The 18655-nt window shown below is 44.6% G+C and overlaps 2 protein-coding genes across 4 annotated transcripts in view; one reads left to right on the forward strand and one right to left on the reverse strand.

The window, feature by feature from the left end:
• The window catches only part of PLEKHH1 (pleckstrin homology, MyTH4 and FERM domain containing H1), a 49736-nt gene extending 44661 nt beyond the window's left edge, over positions 1–5075 (forward strand). The window contains exons 25-29 of one of the 2 annotated variants that reach the window (XM_052782393.1): positions 848–990; positions 2083–2212; positions 3783–3866; positions 4398–4544; positions 4857–5075. In XM_052782393.1, coding sequence (XP_052638353.1) covers positions 848–990; positions 2083–2212; positions 3783–3866; positions 4398–4544; positions 4857–5033 — 681 coding nt within the window. In that variant the 3' untranslated portion in view covers positions 5034–5075. Of the gene's footprint in view, positions 1–847; positions 991–2082; positions 2213–3782; positions 3867–4362; positions 4545–4856 lie in introns of those variants that run through there. The other variant, XM_052782394.1, reaches the window with a different exon arrangement.
• A 4381-nt stretch (positions 5076–9456) lies between these two features.
• Positions 9457–16066, reverse strand: PIGH (phosphatidylinositol glycan anchor biosynthesis class H). 2 transcript variants are annotated; one of them, XM_052782395.1, is made up of 4 exons: positions 15849–16066; positions 13605–13814; positions 12897–12980; positions 9457–10717 (listed from the first exon to the last, which is right to left on the reverse strand). In XM_052782395.1, exons 1-4 carry the CDS (start codon positions 16023–16025, stop codon positions 10616–10618), a joined length of 573 nt encoding a protein of 190 aa, XP_052638355.1. In that variant the 5' UTR covers positions 16026–16066; the 3' UTR covers positions 9457–10615. The 2 variants fall into 2 exon arrangements, with proteins under 2 accessions (XP_052638355.1, XP_052638356.1); XM_052782396.1 differs by lacking the exon at positions 9457–10717 and adding an exon at positions 10724–11281.
• Positions 16067–18655: the final 2589 nt, after the last annotated feature.

Consider the following 18655-nt stretch of genomic DNA (forward strand, 5'->3'; position numbering starts at 1 on the left):
CTTTGACTAAGCAGCTATCTTTTACATCAAAAGTGTTTTTTCTTATCAAAGATACAGTCTGAGATGTACCGTGCCAAACATACTGTACCACCATACAAATGTTGTTAGAACACTTTTTGCTGTAGGGAAATTTGCTATAGGACTGTCTCCTTTTCCTTCTGAAGAAAAATAGTCCAGTGAGGCTGGACTATCCCCAGAACTGCTCCAATTAGTGCCTTAGTAGAGATATGGAAATAGTACCACTACTAGAATCCCATTAATAGTAAAAACTTTCCCTGTTGCACTGCCAATAGATTCTTACTCGGGAAGATCATCTCCGTTATTCCTCCCCCCAGGAAGATCTTCCATTAGACTTCCAGGCTTGCATTTAGCATTTTATCACATAAAACACACAGTATGGGTTGTTGGCACAATAAGCAGGATAATAGTTTCTTACTGAGCTGAAACTGATTGTTGCATTTGTTAAAGTAATGTGAACTGAGATGAAGAAGCTGGGGACATTGTCCAAACTATTTACAAATACACTGTTGTTTTAATTGGCCAATTGAAAATAAACCCTAAAAGCTTAGCAGTTATGCAGAAGTGTCTCCCTACAACAAGTAGCTGGCTGAGATCTTGTTTCACTTTCTTAGATCAGTAAAGAATTCTTTGGCAGTCATGTCTTCAGTAGTTGCTCTGTTGTATACATTTACTATGGTAAATGCCATAGACAAAATTCCCCAGCCTAATGGTGTCTTTTTGCATGACTAATAAACACAGTAGTTATTGGTACAGGAATTCAAGGAATGTTCTACTGCACTAAAACCCCCATAGTTCTGTTGCACTATAAACTGTAACGTTGTCTTAGGTGGAATATGGGGATTTGGATCGACCAGGATCTTCAAGTCCTGGGGGAACATCACAACCGAAAATGCAGCATCTTCTCCACCAGGTCTTAGATAAATTCTACCCCAAACGCTACAAGCAGAACATTACTCCTGAACAGCTCAGGTAAATTGTTCGTTCTTCTATACTTTGCACGGAAAACAAATTTTACTTGCAAAACTCTGTCTTTATATTTAAGAAGTTTCAAGGAACCCTGTCAAGATCATTTGATGTAGAAACTTAAACAAAACTCAAGTGTCAGGAAAAGGTTCCTTTAAAAGAAAATAGCAGTTAACTAATATAAAAAGAGCCAAATCACCAACTAATTTTCCCCTAGACAAGAAGTTTAAGCCTTTCACTTCCAAATTACACATCTCAGTTCCAACAAACTCTAACCTAAGCCTGAGATGAATTCTGTTTCTGAATTTTTGTTTTACCCTCCCCTGAAGTGTCAATTGAATCCAGATGCCTAACATTTGCAACGAGCCATAAAGCCAGCATGTATGAGCTGCTTCAGGCCATGTGGTAATTCTGGTAGGACATATTTTGGCAGGGCTTTTTGATGTTCTGACTTGGAAATTCTTACACACAATGCAGAGATCTCAAGTACTTAAGTACAGAATTCAGATGCTGCCATGGATCTTGGCTCTAACTGTTTTAAAGAGAGAATGGTCATCTTCCAGATCCAAAGCTACTTAGGGATGCAGTGGTGAAACTAAGATAATTACAACCTGTTGGAAGCAAATTCCATCTGCATGTAGTAAGATAGCTGCCAAACCATCCCTAGTGAGCCAAATCAAGAGTGAGTTAATATATATTGCCACTCCATATAGAGCATACTACAGACAAGTTAAGATGAAGGTGAGAGTATAATTGAATGTGAAGACAAGCTGGGCAGGATTTTACGGTAACAGCTGCCTGAGTGTTTGTAGTTACAGTTGTTTAATATATACACCAGTGAGCAATCTGTATGTCACTGGGATTCCTGGGCACTACAGTTTAATTAGTAGTAAAATAATTGTGGAAGTAGAGAAAATGCTAAAATAAACTCAGGTTGTACAACCCTCCTAACTGACAGTGCTAACAGCCCTGTCTGTAGTGCTGTGTAGAACAGCCCTTTTGGAATAAGAGGAACATTTATTAACTGTTATAATTTTACTCACCTTTCCTTGGAAGACGTTAGTAAATGATGCTGTCTTGTGTCTTGGATTCTGAAAGGCAACTGGTTGACAGGCTGGCGACAAAGTGGATGGTGCTGCAGGGATGCTCTCCACCAGAATGCGTTCGAATTTATTTGACAGTGGCTCGGAAATGGCCTCTCTTTGGAACCAAAATATTTGCTGCTAAGGTAACTGAAGCACCTTTTTTCTGTTCCCAAGAGCAGAGATATACCTATGATCTCTGGTAACAAGGGTTGAAAATGCTTCTACTTCAGGAAGGGAAAAAACTGAACAATGCTTTGTTCTGAACAAACAGGTCTGTCTGTACCACCTAGGTTTAGAAAGAAGGACAAGAAGTATGTTGTAAACACTAGGGGTTGCTAGCGTTCAGTAAATAAATACTGAAGGTTCCCTGGCTGGATCAGTTGATCATAATGCAGGGTACTACCTCTCCTTACAAACCTTGCCAAAGCTTTCTCACGTGGGAATTTCCCTGGTCATCAAGGCTGCAATGATATTTAAAAAATACTATTTACATACCACTGGGAGGGTAGAAGGGAAGAGTCCCTCATAAATCACACCTGGCAGCTGATGCTAGCTAAAAGGGGAATGGGTATTTAAGTCCTGTTCTCTGCTTGACACAGAGCTGGCTGCTCTCCTTGCCACACAAGAGGGGCAAGCACTGCTAATGTCATGTTTCAGAAGCAAAAACTAAAGCACATATTGGGTAAGCTGCCAGCCCACAGGCATCAATGGGAGAGCAAAGAACAGCTGGAGGGTGTGCTTCTCCCAGTAGCTTGTACCATCCTTCAGCCCACCTCAGGCTAGAGCTCTGTACCTATTACCCTTGCCCAAACTAATGTCTTAGCACATAGTGGCTGTCTGAGAAGTCTTGTTTTGGCATTAACCGTCTTCCCCAACCCAACCTCCTCTATTGAAAGCTTGAGATAGGTCTTGCTGATGGTTACATGTCTCTTGCTTTGGAGTCAAAGCTGCTATAGTTATGGAATAAAGTCTAAGGATGAAAGGGACCTCTTGAGTAAATATACAAGAAGTTTTCGAAAAGACAATTATTTCCACTGTCAGGTTTAAAAGCAGAAGAGGTTACTGGTATTTAAGGTTACTGACACTGAAGAATCAGAATATAGAACAGTTCCACCCAGAGTTTAAATAACATTGATATTTCTGATGATTAATGTATTTTATTACTTTTCAATAGTTAAACAGCAAAGCCTATAGCGTTAGCCATGTAATAGCAGATTCACAGGAAAGATTCATGTCATTAGCCATAACAACACATAACTCATCTTTAACAGATAATTGATGCACATTTGTCAAAATCTGTAAGAAAGAAAATTGCACTGATGTAATGCACTAGTATTATAGAAACCAACAGGCCTCACTGCCTGCCTGACTGATGGGAGTAGTGTAAGAACCAGAGCAGAGCAGAACTGCCATTTTGTTGCTCTGTCCTAGCATTTCCTTCAGTTTTAACTACACTGATGGAATTTAATTCATCTCAGAGCCTTCATTATCATTGCATCTCTTGTGCCACTAGTCCCAAAATTCTATGTAAATCTGAAAACATTATTGAGATTTTGGGAAAAGTCCTCTTAAAAATCAGACCAGGTCAGACCAGTAAGCCTATAGGATTCCCTCTCATCTTCACTTTATCCTTAAAACCCAAGATTTACATCAGAAACATCTTTGTGTGGTGGTCAAGAAATACATAAATTTAATAATCTTCTTTTTCTCTAGCCTATTTTGCCTTCCTTGGAAGACTGTCCAGTCTGGATAGCTGTGAATGAAGATGGTATCAGCATACTGGATTATAACACTATGGTATGTTGAGGAACACTGTTTAAGAAAAATAACTTACCTCCCACAGAAAGACATTCCCCTGAGTCCACTTAAAGTCACTAAAAGTTTGTCTTTAACTTCAAAGGGATCCAGAAGTTAATTTGTAGAAGTTGGAGATGAGGGAAGTCAGGGCTATGTTTGAATGCTACATAAACAAAGGAAAATTACAGCTACAGTGTAAGGTAGGGTTTCATGAAATAGCTAACTGCCTCTTTGATGGGCTGCAAATGTGCTCATGCATCTTGCAAAATCTCAGTGGTATGCACTTTACTACCACCATCTGGGATATAACGAAGTTTGGACTATTGCTCTGAAGCAGTGAGGCATCGAGCAAGCTAGCAGAAAACTAGAAATGGAATTCTCACTTGAGCTTTCTCTGCCAGCTGTTACCTATAGAGCCTATTACTCCTGGAGATCTGGTGTTCTTCCAGTAAGAAGCAAATATATTAGTTTAAGGTGGCCATTTTTTCTTTTACAGAACTATGACTCTTTCAAACTCTCTGTTGTCTGCAGCACTTGAAGGTCTCTTATTCATACTCCTCTGTGCTGACCTTTGGAGGCTGTCGAGATGACTTCATGATTGTAGTCAGTCAAATGAAAGAAAGGAGTTCTGGAAAAAACAGCACTGAAAAACTCCTTTTCACAATGGCAATTCCAAAGGTAATTACAAAATGAACAGTGAGTTTCTTTCCAGCTGGCAGCATCACAGCTGGGCATTTTGTACAAGCCCTGGGGACTGGTACTTGTGGCTGCTGCACTAGCTATATACATTCAATAAATCCCTTGTAAGCTGGAACCTTTAATCAAGAGACTTACTCTACCTAATTTTTAAAGACGGACCTTCATTTCAAAACTGAACAATTCCATATGAGAAAGCCATTTGCAAAAGTTATGCAGTCAATAGGTTCTAAAAATCAAAGGGCACTCTTACCTCTAATTGACTACAGTTAATAATTTTCTTTTTTCCCCTAGATTGTTGAAGCAACACTTCTTATTGCCAGCTATATTAACTACCGTTCAACACCTTCACTCCTATCTTCTACGCAGCCCTCCCGAAGCAAAACACCTGCTAACAAGCTCTGGGAGACTGAAAGTCGGTGCTTTTTTCCTTCAGTGCCCCGAAGCACTAAGGGGCCCACCCTGCTCTGAGGGCTCATTCCAAAAGACTTCGGGGGTTTGGGTGTTTTTTTGTTTGCTTGTTTTTTTTGGGGGGGGGGGCAGTTGTCTCTTTGGTTTTGTGGGGGTTTGGGGTTTTTTTGCACTGCTCTGCACTGAATTGCAGACTGCTGATTTTGCTGGTTACACACTTTACTTTAATGCAGGCTCTGATTCTTTTTCCACAATAATAGACAAAGTTCCTTAGTGTGGGTAGAGGCAGTGTCCTTTCTCTTAAAAAAAAAAATGTTGATTTTGGGGACTGTGCAGGAGTTTCCTTTCCATGCCACACTCCATCCAAAATACCATGCCTCAGGTCATTTGCCTGCACAGTGCTCCAGTCACATCACATCTGCTCTTTCCTTGCACCCATTCTTCTTCCATCTCCTGATCTTACTGCTTTGCTTACAAGCATATATGTTGCCTGTGATCGCTCCCATTTTCAGCTTTGCACCTGCCTTCAGATCACTGCACACCCTGCGCCTGGAATCTCAGTCCAGCTCTTAAAACTCCTAGTGACCTCTCTTCCCCATCATAGCCCCTTCCAGTTATTATCATTATTTGCAATAATCTTCTGTTTGCATCAATCCCTAACTTGCTCACTTTTTACCTGAATTAGACTGCAACCTCTGCAAGGCAGATTTGAGTGCTATATAGGCTTGATTCTGACTGCAGTGGGCTGAACGCACAGTCCTATTAAAAGTAAAAACAGGTGGTAATGGATACTGTGGCATGTGGCATGAACCCTGTACAAGGATGCATCCTGTTGAATACTGCCTGTATTAGGAGCTGCATATCACTGCGTCATAAACTAGATATACACTGAAAAGGCTATTACCAGAGTGTAAAGATTAACATGACATAGTCTGATCAGGTAGTTCAGACGTAACTTCAGCTCTATGCTCTGGTTGTGAATAGCCATCATATTAAAGTTTTTACCAGTGTTTAAATTCAATGCTGCCACTCCCAGAACAACTATTAAGATAGTCTTTTTGCAGAGACTATAATAGTTTTTATGCAACTGCTTAACATAACCAAGAGGACAATTTAATTTTCCCTAGAGCTATAACAACTCCTCCCTGAAACAGATGCTAAAATTCAAAGACAGAAACTTTCCAAGTCCTTGCTCCAGATGTGAAAAGAAAGAAGACACTGTTGAGAAGGAAAAGGAACTAAACTGACAAGAATAATTCTGATGCAAGTCAAGAATAATTTCACACCTGAAGTGGGGAGTATAGAATCAGAGTTCAGTGGTATTCAAGAGTATTTTCAATATACAGATGGAAACCTACTGTCTTGGCATGTTGAGGACTCAGAATGACTGGGACTGGAAGAGTGTCAGATGATGCTCTAGCTCCTACAGGACTGATGCATTTTGGGAGTCAAGGCTGTTCTATGCAATAGATGAACATTAGATCTCTGCCGCAAGGCTGAACGTGTCACGTGCTCCACTGTCAGACAAGCACTTTCAAAGACTCTTTCTGTTAATCACTGGTGTAGATGTTTCAGGATGTGTTTGAAACTTCAGATAATCTCAGACAAAGGAAGACAAGGCAAGCAAATTTTGTACTATTTCTGTCTTTCAGCAGCTGGAACGGATCTTCCCAAACCCCCAAACCAGCTCTGCCATTCTGACTTGACAGAAGCTGTTCCTTTCAAACTCCTGCTTCCTTCATGCTACCACAGCAAGGAGGAGGTAGTCAGCAAATATGTACTCAAATATCATTCTTCTGACTTTCCTAAAGAACGGGGTGTTTTTTTGATCTCTTTCAAAGGGACTGTGTTATGATTGAGAAAGTTAATGGATTTTAAAAAAATAAAAGAAAAATAGCAATTCTTCTTGAAAAATCTAAATCTACCTGGATTGAGTTCAGCTATTTTGATAAGCATTCCAAAAAAGCTAAGGAAGAATAACTGCACTTTCAAAAGTACCATGTGCAACTTTGTAATAATTATGCATTCATGGGCAACTTTCCCAAATTAAAACAGTGTGAATCCAACCATTAGAAAGAATTCAGCAATAGCAAACCAAAGCTATTTGCAAATGAACAAACCAACCATACCAGTGTTTTTACTCCCTGCCACCAACCTTGAAACATCCAACTAATGCATGCAGTGGAGCTGATACTTCAAGAAGTTTTTGTTTCACGCTTTTGGTGGGTGCAAAGCCACAAATCAGAAGAAAAATATTCTAAGCAATCGCGTATCAGCATCTTTGTAACACACACAAAAAAACCCCAAACCTAAACCACTCTATGGTGGGTTGTGGAAACAATACGGCAGACATAAGACAGGAAAAGATTGTATGAACAGAGACCTGATTTGCACATACTGTAATCTACCCCCTTGTTATGAATTTAAGGACCATCCCTTGAAGTTACGGAAAAGGGTAGAAGCTTTCTGAGCCAACAACAATTTTGAAGAAGGTATTTAGTCTTTTTTTTTTTTTTCCTTACTTTTAAGTGACTACATATCCTGATAGAGTGGCCAGTAGCATGTATTTCTTCTCTCTCTCTCACTGATCTTAGTATAGCTACATCAGTTTGAATACAGAGAGTGTTATTCCTCCTCACTCAGTCACCTGTGCCTAACACTTCCTCCTGTATCTGAAGGTCTGTTTAGCAGCCTGCTTCTTGTATCCCACCAGTAACAAAGCTGCTTCAGAATAAGCTGAGCTGTCATCCATGCTGGGGCTGCTCAAGGCTTAAAAGTCTCCAGCTGACAGTTCAGAGGCTGTACTTACCTTACAGTGCTAACACTCATGTCCTTAGGACCTTGTACCAGGGCACACAGGAAGCAGAGATGTTCAATAAGCAAAAGCTGTCCTGAAGCTCATTATTTTCTCCCATAACTGCACTTTAAATTGAGAAGCATGGCATATAGAACTTTTTTTTCTTCCTTATTTCTTAAAAATATTCACCAATACTTGAGTATTTTGGGGACCACCCCACTCTGATGGATGTACATATACCTCCTATTTATAGCTTACCTGACTTCAAGCAACCAACCAACCCTGTGTAGTTTATCTATTTTGTATGATTCTTTGGTAGAGAAAACAATTTTTATTTTAATCAATGCTTTTGGCAATGACTATTGCTGCAGCATAGAATGAGATGACAAAAGCCTTTGTTTTCCTAACTGCTGTGTGTATGTAAAAGGCTGTCTGGGAGATACTGTGAGATTTCTGTTTGTTCTTAATAAAATGCCATCAGTATGAGTTAAACTGTATTATTCTCAGAGTGAAAGAAACTATTTTAAAAGCCAAAATAGTCTCAATGTAAACAAAAATGGACAAAGATTGTGTTTGGTATCCAGGCACATAGCTGGTGCAGACCTGCCCTAGTCTGATTCCTTGTTTGTCTCTGCTGATCTTCTCTCAGCTTTAGTGGATGACTAAAGTGCACTCTCATGGGCACAGGATGTTCACTCCTTCAAAAGATGGCTAAAACAATCTTCCAGACTTCCTCCTCTGACACAGCTACTTGGTCATTTCTTCAGTGCACATTCTCAGGACTTCATGGGATTTTTACAGCATAGTCAATGTTCCCAACACACTCTTAAGCCCAAGACTCTGTCCAGTCTGCTGAGACATAATTTATGTTCTGACACGTTCTCCCCATGGCTCAGTGAATCTTCCTGCTGCTATGGTGCTCCTCAAGGGCCTTGACCACTTCTCTTCCACATGAAGAAACACAGCCTGGCCGAACCACACCTCGAGCCATATGAAACTCAAATAACTCAAGTATACCACATGGGTTTTAGTCAAAGGACTGCTATAGTCGTTTACACAGTCACACTCCCAGGGCCTGCTGCCTTTGTTAATGGCCAATTTCTGCCCCTGCTGCAACACCTGCCCTTCCCAGTTCTGCCTGGACTTCCAACCAAACACAGTTTGCATCAGGGTGCGGGTTCACCAACTTTAGAGAGACCAACTTATATTAGGGCAGCACTGGAATTAAAAATCTGGCCAACCCCAACATTTAAAATATTTATCAGAAATAAAACCATAAAAAAATGAAGTAACCTAGACAACATTACCCAAAAGCCATTGGCACATCCCCAAGCTGCTGCCTTTCACTTGGACAAGAATACTTCCTGTGACATGTGCTAACCTGTGTCTTTCAAACTTCATGACACTGTGAAAAAAAAAAAAAATCACCTTATCTCTCCATATTGCATGATGGTATATTGCCACGTTTTAATTACAGATTATGTAGACAAGCACAGTACAGCATTGTATGCAAATTAAGCATGACTCCTAGGCTCCTGCCAACTTGCTGGTTTAGCTCTTGTTTTGACATTTCAATTGTCTCAGTTACATTACTAAGGAGTCATGGAAAAAAAAAAAAAGAGAGAAAAATACCAGTTAAAGCTTACAGTAACTTTTAGCTCATCAGCAAAGAAGAATTTCCCAACCTTAAGTTACTCCTGAGAGTACAGATCAATAAAACTTTATTCACGTAGTCATTACGATCATTTTCAACAACACATTTTCCTCATATTCTCAGAGCAACTGATGTGGCCCGTTTAATGCCACATCTTTTCCATGTCCTCTGTCACCATGCCCCCTGCCCCATTCAGCAATGGGTCCACATTTTCCCTGTCTTCCTTCTGCTACTTGTGTATTTACAGAAGCCCTTCTTGTTGCCTTTGACATCCCTCAAGAGATTCAGCTCCAGGTGGGCTTTGGCTTTCCTAACCGCATCTCAGACAGTGTTGCTGTATTCCTCCCAGGTTACCTGTCCCTGCTTCCACCTTCTGTGTACTTCCTTTTTGTGTTTGAATTTTGCCAGGAGCAACTTGTCCATCCATGCAGGCTTCCTGGCATTTTTGCTTGACTTCCTGCTCACTAGGATGGACTGTTCTTGAGCTTAAAGGAGGTGATCCTTGACTATCAATCAGCTTTCTTGGACCCCTCTTCCCTCTAGGGCCCCATTGCATGGGACTCTTTCAAGCAGATCCCTGAAGAGGTCAAAGTCTGCTCTCCTATGTTTATTTCACTAAACATAATTGAATGCAGCAGTATATTTTAATTTTCTGTTATTTTCTTTCTGAAATTCTCCTGTGGATCAGGAAGTTACCATCCCAGCCCACACATCAGCTTTGGTATTTAGAGTGGTATATGCTTTTTTCAAACAAAGGGTTAAATAGAAACAAAAAAATGCATATTTCTGGCAGTCCAGCCAAGGTTACATTATAAGTTTATCATAATTTTCCGATCCACAAAAGAGTAAACATTTGATGCATGTTCTTGCCTCCCTTTGCCCTATTTCCCCATAATTCTTTTCTGGAGAGGCAAGGAAAAGCCTTTTCTGTCTGAGTCTAAAAAGTTCTGCTTACCTGTCTTCATAGCAAAGGATTTCAAGTTTCACTCCTGTGCTTGAGCTGACATTTTCTGTAACAACTCTGTGAGTCTGCGCAGGCCTTTAGACCTAACATCACTGTACTGCTGCACCACTTTCTACTCATCTAATTTAAAAAAAAAACATGGGGCAGTTTTGCTTGCTTTTCCATGTGTCTGTCTGAGTCCTGCTGCAAGTTTGCTACCTTGATTTTTTTTTTTTTTTTTTTTTTTACTATTTTATTCCACTTGATTGTGGAGCTGTCTTCCTCTGCTCCAGGATTTCTTGACAACTTTTGTACACTTCTATTAAGCAGTCCAGCCGTGGCTTGGAGCTCTAGAATTGAAGTCAAACAACAGACAATCAGGCTCTGAACTGGCTGTAAAAGAGCTGGAAAGCTTTAACTTCCTACTCATGAGATTATCAGGCAGAGAAAGGAATGTGGAGACAGCTGACACAAAGCTGACTATCAGAAGCATACATATATAAGGGATGCAACAGCAAGGCATCTGTAGCTGATTAGCTTTCTTACATTAAGTCAATGGAGAATAGATTTCCCTTTTACATGTTCACTGAGAAATAATCCACCAAACTCCAGAAAGTGTTTGATGTAAGCTGGTGATAAAGGAATGCAAAGCCATTCCATAAGCCATACCTGCTCTGTGATGAAAAACGCCAGTCCCTAAAGCTGTCAGGTCAAAACACACAGCACCATTCTGCAGTTAGCCTGAATCTCTCACCAAATCAGAAAGCCTCCCCTTTCTCAGTTCACAGTGACAGCACAAAAGACCATCCACACCTCCCAACCCATTAACCTATGTATTAGGCCATAATCCCTCTAGAGACCTACCAAACAGCAGATTTCCATACACTAATCCACCATCCTAGAAGACCTCCACCCTGAAAAAAATCTACCTTCAGGACAGAGAATTTGGACACCTGGTCCTTGGCCTCCGCTAGTACTGTCAACGAAAGGACAATGGAAGGTTAACTGAAAACATCAATTCACTTCACACGAACAGCGAATGGTGGTCAAAGTATAATGATTTTCCATCACTTCTAACCTGGACCAGATTAAAACCAGCAAGGAGGTGAAAGTTTCCCAGTCCCACAGTCCCTATGGTCCCATGACTTTTGAGCTCCCAAAACAGCATTACTGTGTAAAGTCCGTCAAACGCCTCTCCTTGCAAGTGTTGCTTAAGAGAACAATAGGTCAATTCAGCGCAGAAGTGCTCCTGGGCTCAGTGACACGGTAAATTGTATTTTTGAAGGCTGACATAACTTAGAGGAACCCAATGAAGGAGATGCAATGAAGTTACTAATTACTTCTCCTTCAAAACTAAGTAACATACTAACTTGCACGTTAAAGTGAGAACTACTGACAGGTAATGAATTGCAAACTGACACAGCTCTTTCTGTACCTCCTTTGCTGGTGGAGTCAACTCTGCCAATACCAAGGTATTCCCATGAAAATAAAACCATTCAGAGTTGAGCTAGAAAAAGAGAAACTACACAATTGCCAGGCAGTCTCTTTGAAGCTGGAAAGGAGCATGCATAACGAAAACCAGGTTCCTGATTGCAGCTCTCTGGAATTTATTAGTCATTGATTTCCAGCAAATCCATCTTTTTACCTTGACTATGTGTGAAATACTTAACTTACATTATTGTTAGTAAACTTCTTTATAATTGTGGGACTGAGTTAGCATCAAGTATCAATGGAATAGTCTATTTATACCCATAAGTATTTAGCTGAAGACTAACTGTATCCAGTCATAAACTGGATGTGGACTACAAAATGATAGTCACCAGCAGCGGGTGAATTAAGGAGGACAGAGAGGGCTATAAACCTCAGCAGTCTAAGGTGTGAGGTACCTCTACTGCTCAAGGATCAGGGCATTGTTGTGTTAGGCATGTACATGCAGAAAGAAAATCCATCCCACAAATGGTATTATGAACAGTCAGAACAAGTTAGCAAGAGAAGAGAAAGGGGAGACAGGGTAATGGTAAAGCAAACAAGTTATTATATATTAAGCAAATTGCTCACAGCTTGTACTGTGATCTTTGTCAACGGGTGAGACAGGGAAAGTCATTCTAATGCCAAGGAGGTTTTTATGAGTACTTTTGGCACACAGAGCCAAGAGAAAAATAACTGCAGTGCAGTGCCATAGTTATGATGGTAACACTGAGCATAAGACTACACAGAAAGCTGTATGAGTCCTCAGTACCCTACATGAGCCGAAGACTTCTAGTTCGCCCAAACTCCTGGTTGGGTTCAGATTGACACAGCTCCCTTTTCTTTGAATGGAGGGCAAATGAAAAAGCCATCCCTGGTACATAGTTCTATGAGATTCTGAATGCCACCCATTCCACAACGCTGTAAGACCCACCCTGAAGGCCCAGTCAGGGAAAGGCAACTGTAATCAGCTACCCGTAGTGGAATAAAGACACGCTTAGACAACTGGCATGCACACACAGACCACAGATCAGGATTTCTCCACCATTCAGTCAAACTCACCTGAAAGAGTGGCACAACCTCAGATACTCCCTGAGGATCTCCAGGGTCCTGGAGGAGGATGCACAGGTAGTAGATAACTTTTTGCTACAAGACAAACAGACAAAATCATCGGAGTTTGAAAATGCTACCAAAGTGTCTGGAGTTATCACAGAAAGAGGATCTGTTTCAACTCATTGGGCTGAAGGCCAATCACCCCAGGCCACAGTCAAGTCTGCAAATTTGTATCTATAGCTTTCCTCCCTTCACACAATAAAAAAGTAATTCTACCTGTGTTTTTTTCTATCAGATTTTTAACCTGAAATAAACACACACGTGCTGGAAGGGTAAGGTCTGCTTTTCTACAGGAGCTTTGCAGAAAACCCCAGCAATAGGAAAAATCCTCTCTTGTGTTGTCTATCTTCCTATCTCCAAAGTCTTGACTACTTATGGAGTTTGGCATCAACAGTACAACACAAAGAACTAAAACTGCTAGCTCAGTCTCAGGGGCATTATCCAAGGGATGGATCTGGCTTTTTGAGGTTATTTGTTTGGCTTGAGTTCTCCTTTAAAGAGAACAGATTAAAGAGAGAAATCTGAAACAAAGCTCCTGATGTCAGTAAAGCTATGGATGGTGCTGTGTTTAATTGCTCTGGTAAATCACGCCCACGAAAATATAGTGGATGTGAGTGTGCCCGCAGATGCACAAGAAGAAAGACTCTGTATGATTACCATATGGATGGCTTCATTGATAACTACATCCTTCACTTGACCCATCTCAATGAAGGCTGTGCTCTCTCTCCCTGAAGCATAGGATGAGGTCACCTGAATGCCGAGTGAGCCGATGACCAACAGGGATTCCTGGTCAACTTTCACAAAGTGCAGGTATATGATCAGGCCAAACAGCGTGATGAAGATAGCAGCAGAAAGCACCATACTATTCTGTAACACAAGCCAAGCAAAGACAGAGCTCTGGTCTTACAATTAATTGAACACGGCTTTAGAGAAAGTAATACTGCACAGTAAATTATAGTATCAAAGCTACAGTTACAAGGCAATTTTACCTAGATGGAGTCCTTTTATTCACCCGGTTGGCTGATATACGTGCAATGAGATTTAAATCAAGCCTTCACAGTATGGTCTGAAAGAACTGGGAGCTGAAACTGAAAACTCCAAGAAAACTCGATTCCCTTATAAACTTAGTGCAGAAATCTCAACCAAAACCAGCTAGTTACATCAATGACAGCGTATTATAGAAATGTCTATAGAGGTGACGTCACTGACCGAGAAGTGTTGTGAAGTGTTTACTAGAACTGAGGGTTAAGTCTCAGAGGGGAAGAAAAATCTTTTAGGGAAAAACACTGGCCTAGTGGCTTTCTTCTTAGAAACTACAAGTCTAAACTTGTTCAACCTCATCTCTCTTCCTGCCTTAAATACCAATCTAAAGAACATTTTCTTTCTCCTGTGCTTTGTCTGAGGATGAATGTCTTTTGCACACTGCAATCTTGGGATTGGTGTTACATAAAATAATACATAACTGATGAAACTATAGTCAACAGTAAGTCATCTGAAGACACGGTAATAAATCCTGAAGGTCCGCAACCTACAACCTATTTCTGGGACATGTTTTAGAGAGCTCCAGGCCGCATACCCATGAATCAAAGTATAACTGACACTTCCTAAAGGACCAGAACTGCATGGCCCTACCGCTCAAGCTGGGCCTGTATCACCATGTGAGGTAAAGAAGCCATGGCCACATTCAAACAGAAAAGACGCAGGACTTCTCTCAAAGTTTGTCATCATGGAAGAAAAACCAGTCATGAATTACAGACACTGAAATCCACACGGAGAGGGACTTTCAGATCTGGTTTCCTGGCAGAAAGGAAGGCTTGCAGTCACTCGCGTACAAGCTGCACGAGCACACGGAAAACCAAGCAGGAGGGCGGTGGGTGGTAACCACTGGCTGGGGTGTATGCTTTTGTAACAAACAAAATTCAAACACAGCTTCCCTTCCAGCTAGAGGAACATGAACCATCTTTTCGTGTCAGAAACCTGCCAACTGACTCCCATGCAATCTCTGTCTTCATTTCTTGGGAAAGACTACTGAAAAAATTGAAGTGCAACAGTCATAGGTCACAGTGACCAGCTTCTTCGGTCAAGCTACTGACTTCAATCTGGAGGTAACTGCTCTGGGTCTACCAGTTGGTCCTTCCCTGCAAGTATGGGTCACAGATCAGATATCTATACCAATACTTTTGGGTTTATCACCAGCTTCTGAAATCTGTACTGCCAAGGTCCTACTGCCTCAGCTGTGATGATGACGTTCAAGGTGCAGTGCTCTCCGAGTCACTCGGGAAAATCCCTTCAGGGACTAACGATCACTCTCGCCTTCTTCAATATATCCTTTACTGCAGATTCCCGCAACTCGCCTCTCCAGGTAAACACCTGTTATTTGGACTCACAAGAATGCGCAAGGCATCACTCAACACCCGTACATCCATCAACCCTGTCCAGCAAGAGGCGACAAACCAACGGAGGCACCCGAGAAGCCGCCGAGAGCGCCCGGGCGGCAGCCTGCGGGCCCTCGGACGCTGGCTAGCACAGCTCCCTCCTTCTTGCCACACGGGCGTCGCGGTCCGCCACCGCCACGTTCCCCGAGCACGGAGGGTGCCCAGGGTACACGGAGACCGGCCCTGGCCGCCTTCCTGGCCCGCGCTGCCCACGTCCTACCAGCGGCTCGGCAAAGGCTGCGTGTGCGTGGCTCCCTGCAGGCCGGCGGCCGCTGGGGACACCCGCTGCCACCCAGCCCCCTCTGGGACGCCAACCGCCGCCCCCCCGGGATTTCCGCGGGGCACAGGCTCAGGGGCGCGGCCGGGACCCCGGCCCGCCCCCCCCCCCCCGGCGTTTGGGCCGCGGAGGGGCGCAAGGGGCGGCGGGAAGGGGCGAGGCCGGCGCCCCGCGGCCCGCGGTCGGTACCTGGCTGAGCACGAAGAGCCCGTAGGCCGCCAGCCAGACGGCGGAGGTGACGGCGCTGAGCGAGCGGAGCTGCAGGCGGGGGCAGCGCACCGCCAGCTCCCGGCAGGAGGCGCTGTGCTGGCGGCGCCGCAGCGCGACGGGCGCCCCCGAGGCCGAGCGGTACCGCCGCTCCCCCATGCCGCCCCACCGGAACCACCGAGCAGCGGCCTAGAGCGGCCCGACCGCACGCTTCCGGCGCCTCGCTCGCCGCGGGAAGGGGCGGGTGCCGCGCACCGGCGGGCGGGTGCCGCGCCCCTCCCCGCCCCCCCCCGCGCGCTCGCGGGGCGCGTGGGCGCCTCGTGCGACCGGCGCGCGCGCGCGGGGCGCGAAGCCGTCGCCGCGGCCCCCGAGTGGCGGGCGGGGCCGCTCCTGCCGCGCCTACCGCTCCCGCGCGCCCTGCCGGGCCGCACCGGGCCCGGCTCCGTGGCGAGGCGGCGGCGGGCCGGGCCCGTCCCGTCCCGTCCCGAGCGCGGAGCGGAGCCGCGGATGAGGTGAGCTCAGGGGAAGCCCTTCGGGCCTGGCTCCCCCCCTGCCCAACGGCGTCTCCCCGGCAGCCTCCCGTGCGGGAGGTACGCAGCCGACTGGTAACGCTTGGTTCAACCTCACCAGGCGTCCTTGCTGAATTCTGATCGCTATCAGGAGCGTCAGCGGTTTGCAGGTGTTGGCGATTCACTGCTTGCTGCCTCTGGTTTTTTTAACCGCAGTTTTAAACGACACGGGTGCTAGTGTTGTTGTGCATGTCTCTTGCCACGATGAAGAGACGGGTTTTTTTCGCCATTTGCCAATTCCTGCTATGTAAATGTACCTTTTTGTCCTTTACTACAAGCTCTTTGGGATTTTTTCAGTAATTTTCTTTTTTCAAAGTTTAAGGCAGTGTTTTCTGGCTAATAAATTGGAGACTGGGCTTTGCGTACAGAGACTTTGTGAGTCTTTGTATCGTGTTCCCTTTAATACTCTCAGTTATTACTTCGTACGACTTGCCTGGTAATGACATAAAGCTACAGAAAGCTCTGCCATTTCCAAACCATCATCCTAACTCCTTTGCCCTTTTTATTTGTTCCCCCTTTCCCACAGTCCTGTAGGGTCGCTGTTAGCTTTAATTGTAGATACCCTCTTTCTGTGAGCAATTTACTTCATTCATGGTATCTTCAGTGCTATTGGGTGGATGCTATATCTCTATATAAACCTGTTAACTTGTAAGGGCAGCAAAGGAGTCTGTAACGGACGTGAGAAACCACGGGGCGTTGAAGAACCCATACCAAGGCCTTTGCTTGGCCTAGAGGAGTGGGTGATGGATGGCACTGGTGGCACACTGGTGCAGTACGTCCGGGATCTCACTGTGACTCAAGAGCCGAGGTGAGGGATGGGCTGGAGCTCTGAAGAGAAACCATGAGCTGGCCTGGAGAGAAAAAAATAACGGCAGACGACAACAAACTGCAGAAACGGAGGAGAAAATGTTGACGTTAAAAAGAGGGTGAAAGAAGTTTATAGATGGAGTGAAAGTGGAAAAAACAATAAACTGAAACCAGGGTTACAGTTTTTTTAAAAAGGGAAGAAATGTTTGAAATGACAGCTGAGAAGTAAATAAGTAGGAGCTCTGGTATGACAGCCTAGGAGATGGGGACAGGGAGAAGGGGAAAGAAAAATTGGAGTAGGGGGCAGAAGAAGAAAAAGCAATGTAAAGAGCGGGAAGGTCAGTGACAGGAGGGAAAAGAAGTGTGAGCTCCTGGAGGAGTGGTGATGGTAATTCACCTTAACAAAAAGAACATGGGAAGTTACTGAGATACAGAGGCGAGGAGAGGACTTGGAAATCTTAAGAGGAAAAAGCAGAAGTGTGTGTGGATCCTGTCACTGTCAGGTCCCAGTTTAACCATGTTTGCACCCCGTCATCCCTTCTCGTGAGTGCTGCCAGCCTTTCTTTCAAACGTGTGCGTAAGGTTGCACATTTGACAGTAGGAGTCATGTTGCCTTGTCACAGAAGGGACAGCTGGGGGTATTTGCTAGTTTTTAAATCATTTCTTAACCTGTAATCATTCAAATGCACTGTGAATAGGAACAGCGAGAGCTTTCAAAACTTGTGAATCGTCTCAGGCCAAGACACCCCGAGATCAAATACTCAAGGGAGGTGCTGGAGAGGTGGCTTTTTTAATGCTTTATCAGGGTGATGGTGTCACCTGTTTTTCTCCAGTAAAGCCAAGGAGTAGCATTCCTGCAAGGCGGCTTTCAGGAGCTCAGTGCGGCCAGCTGAGGTGGTGTTTTGCCCCGGGGACAGTTAAAAGTTCCCCCATTTCATGCTAAGATCCCCCCCCCCCCGGGCCTGGTCCCTCACAGCGGCCGAAGGGGTAGTACTGAGGAAGGGCTATGCCCCAAGACCTCTCCCAGCCTGCTGTGCCGCGGCACAGCGCCGGGCCCGGCCGATGCTTCGTGCGTGTCCTCTCGGCAGGGCAAGGAGAGCCGGTGTTGCACCTGCCCTGGGGCACTGCGTGGGGGAGGCCGTGAAGGGACGGCGGCCGGAGGTGGAAGGGGGGGCCGCAGCTCTGCCCGCCACCAGCAGCGAGGTGAGGCGGCCCGGGGTCCTGCCGGGGAGGTGGTGACTGGGAGTGGAAAAAACCCCGGCGAGGAGGAGGAGGAGCGGGCGCGGCGTTACTCCGCGGGAGGTGCGAGACCGGGCGGGAGGGGAGGGAGCGGAGCCCCGGGGGCGGTGCGGGGCGTTGGCCGTTGCGGAGGAGCCGTTGGCCGCCCCGCTCTGCCGCCGGGCGCTCCCCCCC

Source organism: Harpia harpyja, chromosome 3, assembly GCF_026419915.1.
Source record: "Harpia harpyja isolate bHarHar1 chromosome 3, bHarHar1 primary haplotype, whole genome shotgun sequence".
Lineage (NCBI taxonomy): Eukaryota > Metazoa > Chordata > Aves > Accipitriformes > Accipitridae > Harpia > Harpia harpyja.